At 34.6% G+C, this 14,364-nt stretch overlaps 1 protein-coding gene across 1 annotated transcript in view; it reads left to right on the forward strand.

The window, feature by feature from the left end:
* The window catches only part of NEB (nebulin), a 185,635-nt gene that overhangs the window by 93,027 nt on the left and 78,244 nt on the right, over positions 1-14,364 (forward strand). The window contains exons 74-87 of the mRNA XM_016151113.2: positions 722-925; positions 1,398-1,502; positions 2,413-2,520; positions 3,806-4,117; positions 5,645-5,848; positions 6,871-6,975; positions 7,115-7,222; positions 7,522-7,833; positions 8,532-8,735; positions 9,552-9,656; positions 10,584-10,691; positions 12,111-12,422; positions 13,209-13,412; positions 14,097-14,201. Coding sequence (XP_016006599.2) covers positions 722-925; positions 1,398-1,502; positions 2,413-2,520; positions 3,806-4,117; positions 5,645-5,848; positions 6,871-6,975; positions 7,115-7,222; positions 7,522-7,833; positions 8,532-8,735; positions 9,552-9,656; positions 10,584-10,691; positions 12,111-12,422; positions 13,209-13,412; positions 14,097-14,201 — 2,496 coding nt within the window. The remainder of the gene's footprint in view (positions 1-721; positions 926-1,397; positions 1,503-2,412; positions 2,521-3,805; positions 4,118-5,644; positions 5,849-6,870; positions 6,976-7,114; positions 7,223-7,521; positions 7,834-8,531; positions 8,736-9,551; positions 9,657-10,583; positions 10,692-12,110; positions 12,423-13,208; positions 13,413-14,096; positions 14,202-14,364) is intronic.

Here is a 14,364-nt window from a genome sequence, read left to right on the forward strand (position 1 = left end):
AGATTTTAAAAAATGTACAATTGAATTTAAAAACAGGTTCTCATTGGTAGCATTATAATTTATTTCACAATTTTTCTTCCTCAAAAGTTATATATAATAGAAGAAATAAAGTTTATATTATTAGTTTTATACAGATATATTTCTTCCTGGTGATTTGGGTTTTCTTTGCCTGAGTTAGATAAAACTTAGTCCTCAAAAATATATAGCTACACATTTTTAGCTAAAGTTGCAGAAATGTATGTGTATGTGAATGGAGGTTAGTATGGAGAGAGGGAACAGAAGTATATTATGCCAAATTATTTTAATAAGAATTCATATTTTATACATTCGGGAAGATACTAACACATTCTTGTCTTTTTCAAAACCAATCACCTAATTCTTATTGACAATTAGCACATCCATTAAGAATAAAATAAAATAAATAATTAGGGAAATATATGATATATTATCTTGTGTAAAAATTTTATAATACCCTCAAGGGCATGACTGTTTCTTTTACATTAAAAAAAAAAAATCTCTCTTCATTCTGGTACAATCCTCTGTATCAAAAAGTGCTTAGTAAAAAATATGCTCAAGGTTCAACATTTATGAATGAGTGATCGATTATGCTGGGAGCCTTATCTGTTCATTGATACTTTTGTGTTTCTCTAATATGAGCCATTTTGTGACTATGAATCTGAAACACTAATTATTAAATGTTTTTTTTTTATCTGATTTACAGAATTTGTATAAGTCAGACCTTGAATGGATGAAAGGCATTGGCTGGGTTCCGATTGGCTCCTTGGAAGTTGTTAAAGCCAAGAGGGCCACAGAGATACTGAGTGATAATATCTACCGTCAGCGTCCAGATGCACTGAAATTTACCAGCATAACTGACACACCGGAGCAGGTGCTGGCAAAGAGCAATGCTATTATCATGAATAAGGTGAGTCTTTACTCCTTATCATTAGGTATCAGTATTCTCCATAGAACAAGGTAAAAATTCTAACATATTACTACATTTTAAGGATTCCTATATCATTTATGATACCTTTAAAAATGATTTTTTTTATCATAATAGCATAGTTACTCAGCAATACTTCAAAATATTAAACTGGTGTTAAAAATACCATGTGCTGTAATATTTTATGATTACAGATTTTAAATACTGCAACCCAATTATACTTTTCAGAATTGGTAAAGAATTTTAATGAGAAACAGTAAAAATTCTGAGTCAATGAACTAGTGAGCTAAATATTCTTGGAAATAATCACTTATCTACATGAAAGGTAGGAATTTATGCAACTTTAATAATTTTATTTCTACTTTGTATAGAGGAGAGGTGAGTGGCACATAATAATAATAAAAAGTCTTTTAACTCTAAAATAATTTTTCTTATCTTTTTTTTTTTTTCATAGCGCTTATATACTGAAGCCTGGGACAATGATAAGAAAACAATCCATGTCATGCCTGATACACCAGAAATCATGCTAGCCAAACTCAACCGAATAAACTATAGTGATGTGAGTAAACTATTGATCTTACAATAAAGAGAAAGACAAAAATGACCTATCGTAACTGTTTCCTTAGTGAAGGATTTTGACTAATTTATTATACATACTCCAATCTAACATTGTCAGTAAAAGAGATAGGTCTCTCTTGATTCAATTTCAGGCTATATGGTAGGTCCACAAAGTAGGCCAGCCTTTAGCGACAGAACATCGGGGAATGGAATGCTTATGGAGAAATAGCTCAGCAGGAGTTGTGCTCCCAAAGCCTTTCCCTACAGGTCTGTGTAGGTAGCAAGTCATTATTTTATTCACCTGTTTATTAGGCAGGCACTGGCTTGGAACCCAGTGAGTTATCATGCTCTGTATTGTTCTTACTGCTTCATTAATGTTCTGGTTACCATTTAATGTTATTTGCAAACATTTTCATCAGAGTGATGATTCTGAAATACTACTCTACAGATCAATCACTGTCTGTGATAATTGTCCACAGCAAAATGAGAAAAAACAAAGACAAATGCATTGAGTTTTTATGAATACGAATATATTCAATTAAAAAAAAAAGTTCTTATTCTTTCTTCTTCTTTAGTGTTAAGATGGCCTTTCTTTTACATACATTACGATGGTGATAGTAAATAGGTTTTTTTTTTTTTTTAAGATGTATTTGTGTGGCAAAACAAAACTTTGGCAACCATATGCTGATCTTCACCCCAATTTTTTTTCTGGAATTTGCCAATCAATAAAATCCCAGAGTTTAGAACATGTGCCTTAAAGTCCTATGAAGCCAAGTTTTGTACAACCTGCCCTTATACTTGACTTCGTGGATTTGTTTTTATAATTTAAAAGAGGATAGAGAAAATTTAATAATTAAAAGTTTCATTTTTTTATGAAAAGAGGAATGATTTAATGACTCTCTTTTCTACAGAAACTCTATAAACTTGCTTTGGAAGAGTCAAAGAAGGAAGGCTATGATCTGCGTTTGGATGCCATTCCAATCCAAGCAGCCAAGGCTTCAAGAGATATTGCTAGTGATGTAAGTTGATGTTTTTGGTAGAGGCATTTCTTATTCAAAAATGTCCACAAATGGAAGCTTTTATAATCTTTCTTGACAGAATTTTTGTTATCCTTACATGTCTTAATTTCATGTAGTGATTCCTCAAAGTACAGAGTTATAATTAAAAACAAAGGAAAGTACAAGATACTACATCCATTATACCTGTTAATTAGTCAAAGATAGAGGTATATATTTTTTTAAATGAGTGTTTTAGAGACACTAAAAATGAGTTTATATATTTGAGTGTCAGAAATTGAGCAGCAGTTGACCCAGATGTTTGTAAAAAAAAAAATTAATAACACATGCAAATAAGCCAATATAGATGTTCACCATTTCCTACTACATCTGTTTATTCTGGCATTAAAGGAAGACCAGATGATGGATGTATTTTAGAGTTTTGGTTCATCCTTTGTAACTTTTAGTGAGGTAGTCCTACCAAGATGCTCTTAACTCCTTATAAGAACAAACTGAGAAGTAAGCAAAGCTCTTTCACATTACCTACTTGTCTCTTTCTCAGTATCCACTTGACTGAGAGTGTCCTGTGCCCTTATTCCATACCAGCACTGCTTTGAACCCAAATCTAGACTTTCCTTTTTCTAGAAGGCTCCATAACTTAGATTCATGCTTTATGCCTTCTATTATTTAAACTTTTTCTAGCTGTTAAGCTAGAGAAGCCCATGCTATAATCAACTCATGGTAAAATGGATCATAACATATTATCTTGAATTTTAGAAGTAGATAGAGTGTTGACTCAAGACATGATGAAAGTTCAATGACATTGACAGACTCACGAAGGAGGTATTTCCTGAAAAAACTATCTAAATGTAGTCAGGGAATTCACTATAAATTCTAATTAAAAGGGATACATTCTAAAATATTCTGAATATCAAAGCATTTTTAGGAAAAAATAGCCATATCTTTAAATTAAGTAGATACTTTTTTAGATCATACAAGATATTTTACCGTTACTTGCTAAGCAAACAAATGTAATGTAGGTAGTATAGTTTAAGGAGAAAGGGGAAAATATTAGACACCAGAAGCTATTGCATTCCAAGATCTGCTACCTACTGTGATGTGACCTTGAACAAATCACTTAACCTCTCTAGGCTTTAGGTTTCTATTTTATACAACAGGGTTGATGATATTAACCTTTCTCACGCTAGTGGTAGGGAAAATAAAAAGAATAGTGTATGTATAAAACTATGAAATATGATAGAAATGAGTGTTCTTAGCATTAGACTCATATTTCTTTTCTTTTTTTCAGTACAAATACAAGGAAGGCTACCGGAAACAGCTCGGCCACCACATTGGGGCCCGAAACATTAAGGACGACCCCAAGATAATGTGGTCCCTCCATGCGGCCAAGATCCAGAGTGACAGGGAGTACAAGAAGGACTTTGAGAAGTGGAAGACCAAGTTTAGCAGCCCAGTAGACATGCTGGGGATAGTGCTGGCCAAGAAGTGTCAGACCCTTGTAAGCGACATAGATTACAAGCATCCCCTGCACGAATGGATCTGTCTGCCTGATCAGAACAACATCATTCATGCTCGGAAAGCCTATGACCTTCAGAGTGATGTGAGTGAATCTAACATTCTTCAGGTTTTAAAAAGAGGTTCTAACTTTTTTATGCCATGAAATCTTTTGGTAGTCTAGTGAAACCTATGGACAACTTTTCATGACAATGTCATGAAGTGTGTAAATTTAAAAAAAATCGATACATATATATGTGTATATATATATATGTTTATGTATATGTGTTTCAAAAGAAATCAATCATATCAAAATATGGTTATCAAAATCTTAAACTAAGTCTGTTATGTGCTTCTTTATTAACATGTTGAATAAAAAGGTAGGTGTAATAACTAGTTTAATTTCAAAAAATTATGAGTGTAAACATTTCACGATGTCTGCAACAACTGTAATAGGTAGGAAAATATTTGTGATTTTTATTGCTGACCAACTCCCATGTAGTGTCACTACGATAATCTCTTGCCTAAATTTATAATGGAAAAAAATGCTATATTTCAGTTAGAGGCTAATGAAAATAAAACTATGGATTTTTTTTTCTATCCAAGTTCATTGATGCCAGGTTAAGAATTCCTGGTTTAATGCAACCTAATTTTCCAAATGAATTGATTGCATTATCATTTTTCTGACTACTTAACATATGAAATATCTATTATAACTTGTGAAGGGAAGTTTAGGAATAAATTATTCATTGTGATACTTTTTCTAAGAAGCTAAAAACAATAGCTCCCTAGGGATATGTTAGGCACTTTTATTGGTGGCCATTAAATTGTCCTTAGAACTTAAATGTCACCTCATTGATTTAGTTGCTCCTTATTATTATTTTTTAAATCAGGTTCTAGCAAGTAATCACTTTGAAAGAATGATAAAAGTAATGGCATTACATCACAGAGTTTCCCCAAAATGCATACAAATAAAAAGAATTGCTACTCTTTCTAATGAGATAAATTCTCTTTCAATTATTTAAATTCAAATAAGAAAAATGAAAAGGGACAAAGTATCTTTTTTTTTACTTGAATTATAACACAAAAAGGGGACTGAAAATAAGATAACTAAGAGTATAAATATACGTACTCTTGGCTTAAAAGCATATAGAATCATATGAAAAAAGATGCCCTTTGTGTTGTCCCCAGGAAACACATTAATTCAACATGTGGTCAGCCAGTTATATTCATCCTTTCTTATGTTACACAATTGGCTTTAAAGGCCATTGCCCAATGAGATAGGAGCAAACTGTATTCTTCCAGAGTGTTATTCCCACACAAGGAGGTAGAGCAATCAACTCAGAATATAAACTCTGTACCAGGCGACAGGCAGTAATTTCCCTAAAATCCTTTTGTGTCAGTGAAATCACATATTATTAGAGAGGTTTCATGGGTCTTTAAAATAGCAAATATTGGCTACCTTCTGAGACTAGCTACTCGTTTGACTAGCTACTCTTTACCAAAATACGGCAATCCGATGGGTCTTCTCAGAGATTTACGCAAGATTCACCATCTGTATATGCTAAATTGGGATCAAACACCAAGCTATCTAGGGGACTTTTATGAATATTTGACATTATTTCATTTTCAGGCTATTTACAAGGCTGACCTTGAGTGGCTGAGAGGCATTGGATGGGTGCCTATTGGCTCTGTAGAGGTTGAGAAGGTGAAGAGAGCCGGAGAAATCCTAAGTGACAAGAAGTACCGTCTGCCTGCAGACCAGCTCAAATTCACGTGCATTACAGATACCCCAGAAATTGTCCTGGCAAAGGCTAATGCCCTGACAATGAGCAAGGTTAGTCTCCAGCTGTTTCCAGTTGCCTGAGTCATAGTTTCCATGAACGTGGCTCATAAAGTGAGAAATATATAACTATATAGTATTTCATTCTAAAGCCTGGGAAACATAGTATTTATAGCAGTGTTGGTGCACAACTCAATTAGTTGCTTGGTTTACTCTTCTGCCTTAGATGTGGAAATCCATTTGTAAAAGCAAACTGCTTTCAGTTTTATTACACAAGATAGATGATCACTTCTATTTTCCAGAGCTCTAACAATCTGTTTTTTGAGAGTGGACTAATTTTTTAGCTAGTGGGTAGGTCTTCGATATGCACATTTTAGATTGAATTGAATTTATCTGAATTCTCTCATATTTGCCTGAACATCTTCCAAACATTCTGGTAGTGACACTGAGTGCTCAGTACAGGATGTGAGATTGGCTCTTATAACTCTCCAGAGTTATGGCTGTTAAAACTCCAGAAATTCTATACCACACCCATCAACAGCAAACACAGCTATAACAACAATAGAAAATTTTAAAACCATTAAATTTGTTAAATGTCTACTATAACTCATGAGTTTTACATATGTTATGGTTAATCTTCAAAAAATCCTCAAAAAAAGATATGATTATCCTCATCCAACAAATGAGGAATGTGAGGCTTTATGCCCCTTTCTCAAGATCACACAGCTTGAACACAGTGGAGTTGGGTTTGAACTTGGGATTGACTCTGAAGTCTAAGGATTTCTACTATATCATAGTTCTATAGCAAAGCTCCATCCTTGGAGGTCCTATGAGTAAGTTGGAGTGTCATTGGATAAAAATAATTAATAATTGATATCATTTTAATGTTTCATATTAGCTATGAAACTATTACATGGCTGTTTAAATATCACCATGTTTCACTCTTCATACTACCTTTTGCTTCTCTCACCTCCAAATAACTTTAAAAGGGCTATTTTACAGTTAAGTAAGCTAAATTTGATAATTATTGAAATATATTGGCTTTAACAAAGAATTTGATCTCACTTCCCTTATAGCATTTATATACAGAAGCTTGGGATGCTGACAAAACTTCCATCCACGTGATGCCAGACACTCCAGAAATTATGCTGGCAAAGAGCAATTCTGTCAATATCAGTCAAGTAAGAGATTTCTTAATTGTTATTTAAGCCTCTCTAAGAGTAATTAAAATAGTTTTTCTTCCTACCTTCCTTTCTAGAATTGGCCTATTAACTTTCTATAACACTTTTATTTTTCTGTTGTGTGTTGTTCTCTACATAGAAACTTTATACCAAGGGATGGGATGAATCAAAGATGAAGGACTATGATCTGAGAGCTGATGCTATTTCCATCAAAAGTGCCAAGGCCTCAAGGGACATTGCCAGTGACGTAAGTGCCCTTCATCTAACCCCTTTGGTCTCATATTGCTGAACAACCATAGTGCAGTTGGTGGGCCACACTTTATAACTGCTTCCACATGTATTTCCCTAGTCTTGCTTCCTATTTTCCTTTGTTGTCATAAAGAAGAAAAATACAGTTTGAAATTGAAGTTCCAGTTACTGCATGACAAAATATTTGCAATATGAAATTCTTATCCATTTGCTTGTGGGTGTTCACGTTATCTGTAATTGTCAGCATGTATATGGTCTTAGAACTGGATTTCTAAACCTGTATTTCTGACACTTTAGTACAAATACAAAGAAGCATATGAAAAACAGAAAGGCCACCACATTGGAGCCCAGAGCATTGAAGATGACCCCAAGATTATGTGTGCCATACATGCAGGGAAGATTCAAAGTGAAAGAGAGTACAAGAAAGACTTTCAGAAGTGGAAGACCAAGTTCAGCAGCCCAGTGGACATGTTAGGCATCTTGCTGGCCAAGAAATGTCAGACTCTGGTCAGTGACATTGATTACCGAAATTACCTGCATCACTGGACATGCTTACCTGATCACAACGACATTATCCATGCAAGGAAGGCCTATGAACTGCAGAGTGATGTACGTAAACGTGAACTTTTGGAGGCGGGGAATGGGAGGGCAGAGATTTACTAATTATCCAGTCAGTGCCTCTGTGGTCAGACCCACGGGTTGTGCACTACACAACTCGAGGGGAATGCCATTCATATTGTTTAATAAAAAAACCATATTTAGGAGTTATGTCACGGAAGCAAAGAATATAAACAAAGAACCCTGCTTAGTCATGTCCTTTATTTCCTGGCCTAGATTCCAAACTATTTTCCTCATGTCATTTTTATTTTCTGGCAATGAAAATATATTTCAGACAAATGTAAATTATATGAATTTTTTAAAAAATTTGCCACTATTAGACTATATCCAAAACACTAAATGGACTTTCCTTGGGTCAGTTATTACAGGATAAAAATAGAGTGAGATTCGATAAAATTTCTTTTTAAAAATGTTTTAGTCATAATTTTTTAAAATATCAAATAATTATCATGGAATTGAATATTATTACTATTTTATTTTTATTCATGACTAGTATAAAGAATTAATGCTTTTACAAATTACTCTGTCATTAATATTAAAACCCCAAGTCATGTAAAATCTCAGGTCCTACTTTTTTTGGAACCACCATCCCCTGCAGTTATACTCCCTTCACCCCATGAACTTTATTTTTCAATTAAGGAATGTTATATCTAACACTGGAACAAAATTTCTTTCTAACGCCTTTTCAGAGTGTGTATAAAGCAGACCTGGAGTGGCTGCGTGGCATTGGCTGGATGCCAGAGGGCTCAGTAGAAATGACCAGAGTGAAAGGTGCCCAAGACCTTGTGAATGAACGACTCTATAGAACACGACCAGAAGCCTTGAAATTCACTAGCATTGTTGACACTCCAGAAGTCGTCCTGGCAAAAGCCAATTCTCTGCAAATCAGTGACGTAAGAACCATCTTATTACCAAGCATTCTTTTATGGGACTCTGTTGTCAGATGAGCTAACCTTCCCCTCACACACACACACTCAGCAAGTGGACTGTTCTTCAAAGACTGTAGTGATGGGAGCAACTCTAAGAATCTCTTGACTAGTTCAGTGATGGCACATGCAAAGTAGAACTCTTGACAAATGCCAACGTACCTTTCCCCCACCAAACACACAATTTTGGAAGTACTAAAGTGAAAAATGTCACTCCGTTACGATTCAAGGAAACAAAAATTGATCAAAGTCCTAGAAAATATCAAAACCTGTGACATAATCTTATATATTAAATTGTATAACATTGTATTAGTCAAGCTTCTGACTAATACAATTCTTAAGGAATTGGTTCATGCAGTTGTGGAGGCCAGCAAGCCTAAAATCTGCAGGGTAGGCCAGCAGGCTGGAGTTCAAGCCCAAAGGCAGTCTGCTGGCAGAATTACTTCTTGCACAGGTCAGTCTTTTTTTTTTTTTTTTTTTTTTTTACTAAGGTTTTTGGCTGATTGGATGAAGTCCACCCACATTACAGAGGGTAGCCTGTTTTACCCAAAGTCTACTAATATGTTAATCTCATCTCAAAAAAAAGTGCCTTCACAGAAACATCTAAAATGATGTTTGACCAAACATGTGGGTACTGTGGCTTAGCCAACTTGACACATAAAATAAACTGTCACAAACATATATAAAAACATTTTTTCTAGGTTAAATAGTTGCTAAGACTTAATGTTTTAAATATCCATTCTCTATTGCTATATTACAATAATATTTCCCTTCTCTCCACAGAAACTGTATCAGGAAGCCTGGAATAAAGATAAAACCAACATCAGCATTCCTTCTGACACACCAGTCATGCTACAGGCCCAAATCAATGCCTTGCAAATCAGCAATGTAAGAGGCATGAATATGAAGTGTAAATGCCTTTATGGGACAGTACCTGCCAGCTTATGGAATGTGTTATAATTGACAAATTACCTATCTTAGAAATGTTTACAGCTTTTGGTTCTGGATACTTTCTCTTTAGCTACCACTCCCAATACAATATGAATGGAAATTTTCTTTTAAACATTAATTTAGATACATGACTGGATTCCTGAACTGCAAGATTTGGGATACCTAAATCTTATTGGTATCCCCTTTCAACTCTGAAATCACTGTTCTATATCCAGCTCAGTTTATAGCTCAGTTTATATCTCAGTTTCATTGTGTATTAATCAAGAATAATGAAATCCCTAGTTAGGTACATTTAACACAAAAAAGTATAAGAGATAACAGTCTCTATTGTCTTTATAGGCTTTTGATTGATCCTGAACTTATTTGTTTGACAGTTTAAGGCCCTAAGCAAAGACAGCTTTTAATTGTATGCAAAGTGCAGGATATGTATGACATCAATGTAACATCCCTTTAGCAGAGACCTCTAAAAGGTCAAAAGACAACATTAACAAATAATCTTATTGGTTCTAATACGGTTCCTTGTGAAGGTTCCTTAGCTTCACAGTTGATCCTTAGTTTCCATGTACTATATAATGGGAATTTTTCAGATGTGGACCGCATTGTAATGAATGCAAATATTCAAAATTAGTTTGAATTCAGATGTTTAGTTTTAGATATTTACCCTTAAATTTTTAATCAGAAGTATCCTGCACTCCACAAATTAAATAGCCAATAACCAAAAGAAGAACCTAGAAGTGATTTTTTTTTCTTATGTTGCTTTCATTTACATTATGCTTTTTTTTTTTTTGATTCATATTAGGACTACTTTCAGTATATTCACTTATTTTCAATTCTTGCAAATCAACTTGTGTTTTCCCTCAACAGAAACTCTACCAGAAAGACTGGGATGAAGCCAAACAGAAAGGCTATGACTTGAGAGCAGATGCCATTGAAATCAAGCATGCCAAAGCCTCCAGAGAAATTGCCAGTGAGGTACAGCTCCTGTTTCCCTGTGGTTTTTCTCTTCTAGTCTATACAACAAATAGGGAGAATATTTTTCAAGAATTAAAAAAAAAAAGTCTATGCAAACAATTGCATTTTTGTCTTATACTAAAGACTATTTAAAAACATTAAAATGAGATGAAAAACATTAAGGTAAACAGATGACGTATATGTGTAAATAACTTCTAAGTTGTTTCTCAATAAAAGTAAAATATTATGAAGGGTCTGTGCAAAATTCTTGGGAAAAATTCAGGAACTAATACAATGTGATTTTATCCCAGAAATATTTATGACATTCTCCATAAATACAAATCACAGGTGAAAGTTTCATACATTTAAGAAGACTTAAGACTGAAATCACATTTGATATGCAAGATTTTATACTGGAGACTTATGTATATTGCTCTTAGTAACCTTCCAAAGTTCATTTAATAGTAATTTAATAGTAATTTTAAAACTTACTGAGAGTCAGGTTATCCTATCAAGCCCCCTCCAGCTCCAAATCTTTAAGCCACCTTTATTTCTTTCCTTCAGGCTCTTCTCTACTTTTCACCTCATATATATACAGCTATTTCTTCCTTCATAATCCTCATTTTTATCTCTAAAAAACATGGTTGAGCCACAGTATCTGCTTTATTCCCAGTTCTTTCTATCTCCCTTTGTTCAAACTTTCCTAAGTTATCCATAAAGAGGAAAGAAAGAGAAACTATCTTACTCTAGTTCTAAAACACTTAGGACAAGTGTGAACAAGATAGAAACTCTCATCCACTGACCTTTTGTTATCATCTTCTGATTCAAACCAGCAACCTTGTTTTTCATTCCTGAAACATGTACCTTTCTTGTCTGTCTCCTAAACCACACACATGACTTTTTCTTACCTGAGGTGCCTTCAGTACCCTTTGGGGACCATCGGACCTAATGTCGCACTTGACAGGCAATTTTGGTAACCATGGTTACCCTCACTGTGCCTTATTTTCCCCATCTGAAATACGTGTTAATAATAACATTACCACATAGAGATAGTGTGAGGACTAGGCAAGATAATGATCTCCACTATCAAATATTTTTAACTAAAAAATTCAGCAATTTCATATGAATCGACCTAATACATTTGAATCACACATAATAGCATCTGGTGTATAGTGATTGCTCAGTAAATGTTAGCTATTAATATTATTTTTTGTTACTCTTGGTCACCATACTATTTTCCCCCTAATTTACTCATGTCCTCTATAAAACTACCTAAATAACCCTATCTAATTTCCTTAAAATGAACTGAAATATATAATGACTGCCAATGTTGAGCCAATTTACATTAAGGCTAAGAAAATATTCTGAAAACATTTCATGAAAAATCCTCATGCTACATTATTTCCCTATGTCTTTTTATCTAATTTTTCACAACTTTAGTACAAATACAAAGAAGGTTATCGCAAGCAACTGGGGCACCATGTGGGTTTCCGCAGCCTACAAGATGACCCCAAATTGGTATGGTCTATACATGCTGCCAAGATCCAGAGTGACAGAGAATACAAGAAAGCTTATGAGAAGTCTAAAGGAATTCACCACACACCATTGGACATGATGTCTATTGTTCAAGCCAAGAAATGCCAGATCCTGGTTAGCGACGTTGATTATCGCAATTATCTGCACCAGTGGACGTGCCTGCCAGATCAAAACGATGTGATCCAGGCAAAGAAAGCCTACGAACTGCAGAGCGATGTGCGTATATTATCACCAGAATCTCAGGGAGATGTGTGTCTGTGTGTTCAATCACAGTGTATTCCCTGAGGACATAATTTAAATGGTAATCTTAATAGAACCTAACATTTTTACACTTTGCGATAGTAGAATTTTTCTGAACATTTTTTATCTTATAGAGAATTCCTTATGTGGCAAGGCCTTACTCATCGAGATGAAAATCTCTGTTATTCTGTGTGATTAGGAAAAAAATTCAGTCCCAGTTTTTCTGATCCTTCACATTTGCATGGTCAGCTATCTAAACTTCAGAAACAGATTACGCATAAGGAAACATTGGATTTCAAGTTTATATGATGCATGCAGGAAAAAACATATTATATTTTTATGTAGAGAGAAAGGTATATATAGAGATAAGTATATTTTTTCTCATTATACATGCATCTAAGGACCTTTTCCTCCTAAATTCCTACAGATGTTATTCTCAGTGGTACATAAAAGGCAGATTTCAAGTGGCGAGCACAGAAGCTCAACATCATATTAAAACAAAATTATGTGTCATTGCTATCTGTCATTTTAAAAGTGCCACTTGTCAGCTCTGCTCCAATTCCCGTGAGATACTGTGGACTTCTCACAGAGATGTGTACCAGAGATGTAACACCCAAATATTAACATTTAATGTTGATTTTTTAGTTTCATGGGATTGGCCACCCAGCTGATTTAAATAGAAATAGTGTTAGGTTTGCTGGCCTTGTGCTCTAGGAGGCAAATTTAACTCTTCTGCACTCTGTGGTCCTGTCCTTCATGCAGAACGTGTATAAATCAGACCTGGAATGGTTGAAGGGTATTGGATGGTTGCCAGAGGGATCTGTGGAAGTAGTGAGAGTGAAGAATGCCCAAAATCTTCTGAATGAAAGGTTATATCGTATAAAACCTGAGGACCTCAAATTCACCAGCATCACTGATACTCCTGAAGTCATCCTGGCAAAGACCAATGCTCTACAAATCAGTGAGGTAATCTGGGTTTAGACAAATTGAAGAAGTCTTAGTAAAATTTTTAATCGTCAACTTTAAATTGCTAATATCAGCATGAGAATCTTGAAGATACAGGTATCCAGATAGAATGATAGAATTTCATGTAGTCAATCAATTAACAGTATCCACATTTTATTCACTTAGATAACTCTTTGGTCAACATAAGTGTGCTGAGCATCTTCATGTTCCACAGATTCTGATACACACTTTGAGACCTTGCCTATAATATAGGTCCACAAGTTAATATGATGATCATAAAATTGTCACCTTTTAATTGTTATTCAATCATGAAATAAGTTTAAAAATCCAGAGGCAGCCCCAATATTAGACATTATGATAACTATTTGGGCCAAGAAAGCCAGGACTTGATTAGCGATGTGGATATTGTAATACCTGCAAGGTGGGTTTACCTGCCAGGTAAATAGAAAAGGATCATCATACTACCATGTTTCTGACTCATTTCAAATTTATATCACACATGAATATATTCTTGTTGAAGTCACTATTGGAATATTCTAAATAAAAACACAAATGAAAACAAAACAAAATTTGATTTACACTTTTATCTGAGACATCCAAAGAGAACTTTAAATTGCTCCTATAATTTTATCCTTGTGGTAATTATTTACTAATCAATCATCCTTTGTTTTTGTTTTTTACCAGCCACTGTATCGCGATGCCTGGGACAAAGAGAAGGCTAATGTTAATGTACCAGCAGACACTCCAGTGATGCTGCAGTCCAAAATCAATGCCATACAGATCAGCAATGTGAGGCACTAGGCACCCCACTTGCTTCATACAGTGTTCTCTGCCTCGCCGAACCTTTCGGCAGTATACTGCAGAGAGACTTTAGCTTAAGGCATTGCCCTACCATTCCTCTTATTTCCGGTTTTTAAGCCACTGATGATTGCTGTGTGCATGCATGCCTACC

Source organism: Rousettus aegyptiacus, unplaced genomic scaffold (genome assembly GCF_014176215.1).
Source record: "Rousettus aegyptiacus isolate mRouAeg1 unplaced genomic scaffold, mRouAeg1.p scaffold_m13_p_2, whole genome shotgun sequence".
Taxonomy (NCBI): domain Eukaryota; kingdom Metazoa; phylum Chordata; class Mammalia; order Chiroptera; family Pteropodidae; genus Rousettus; species Rousettus aegyptiacus.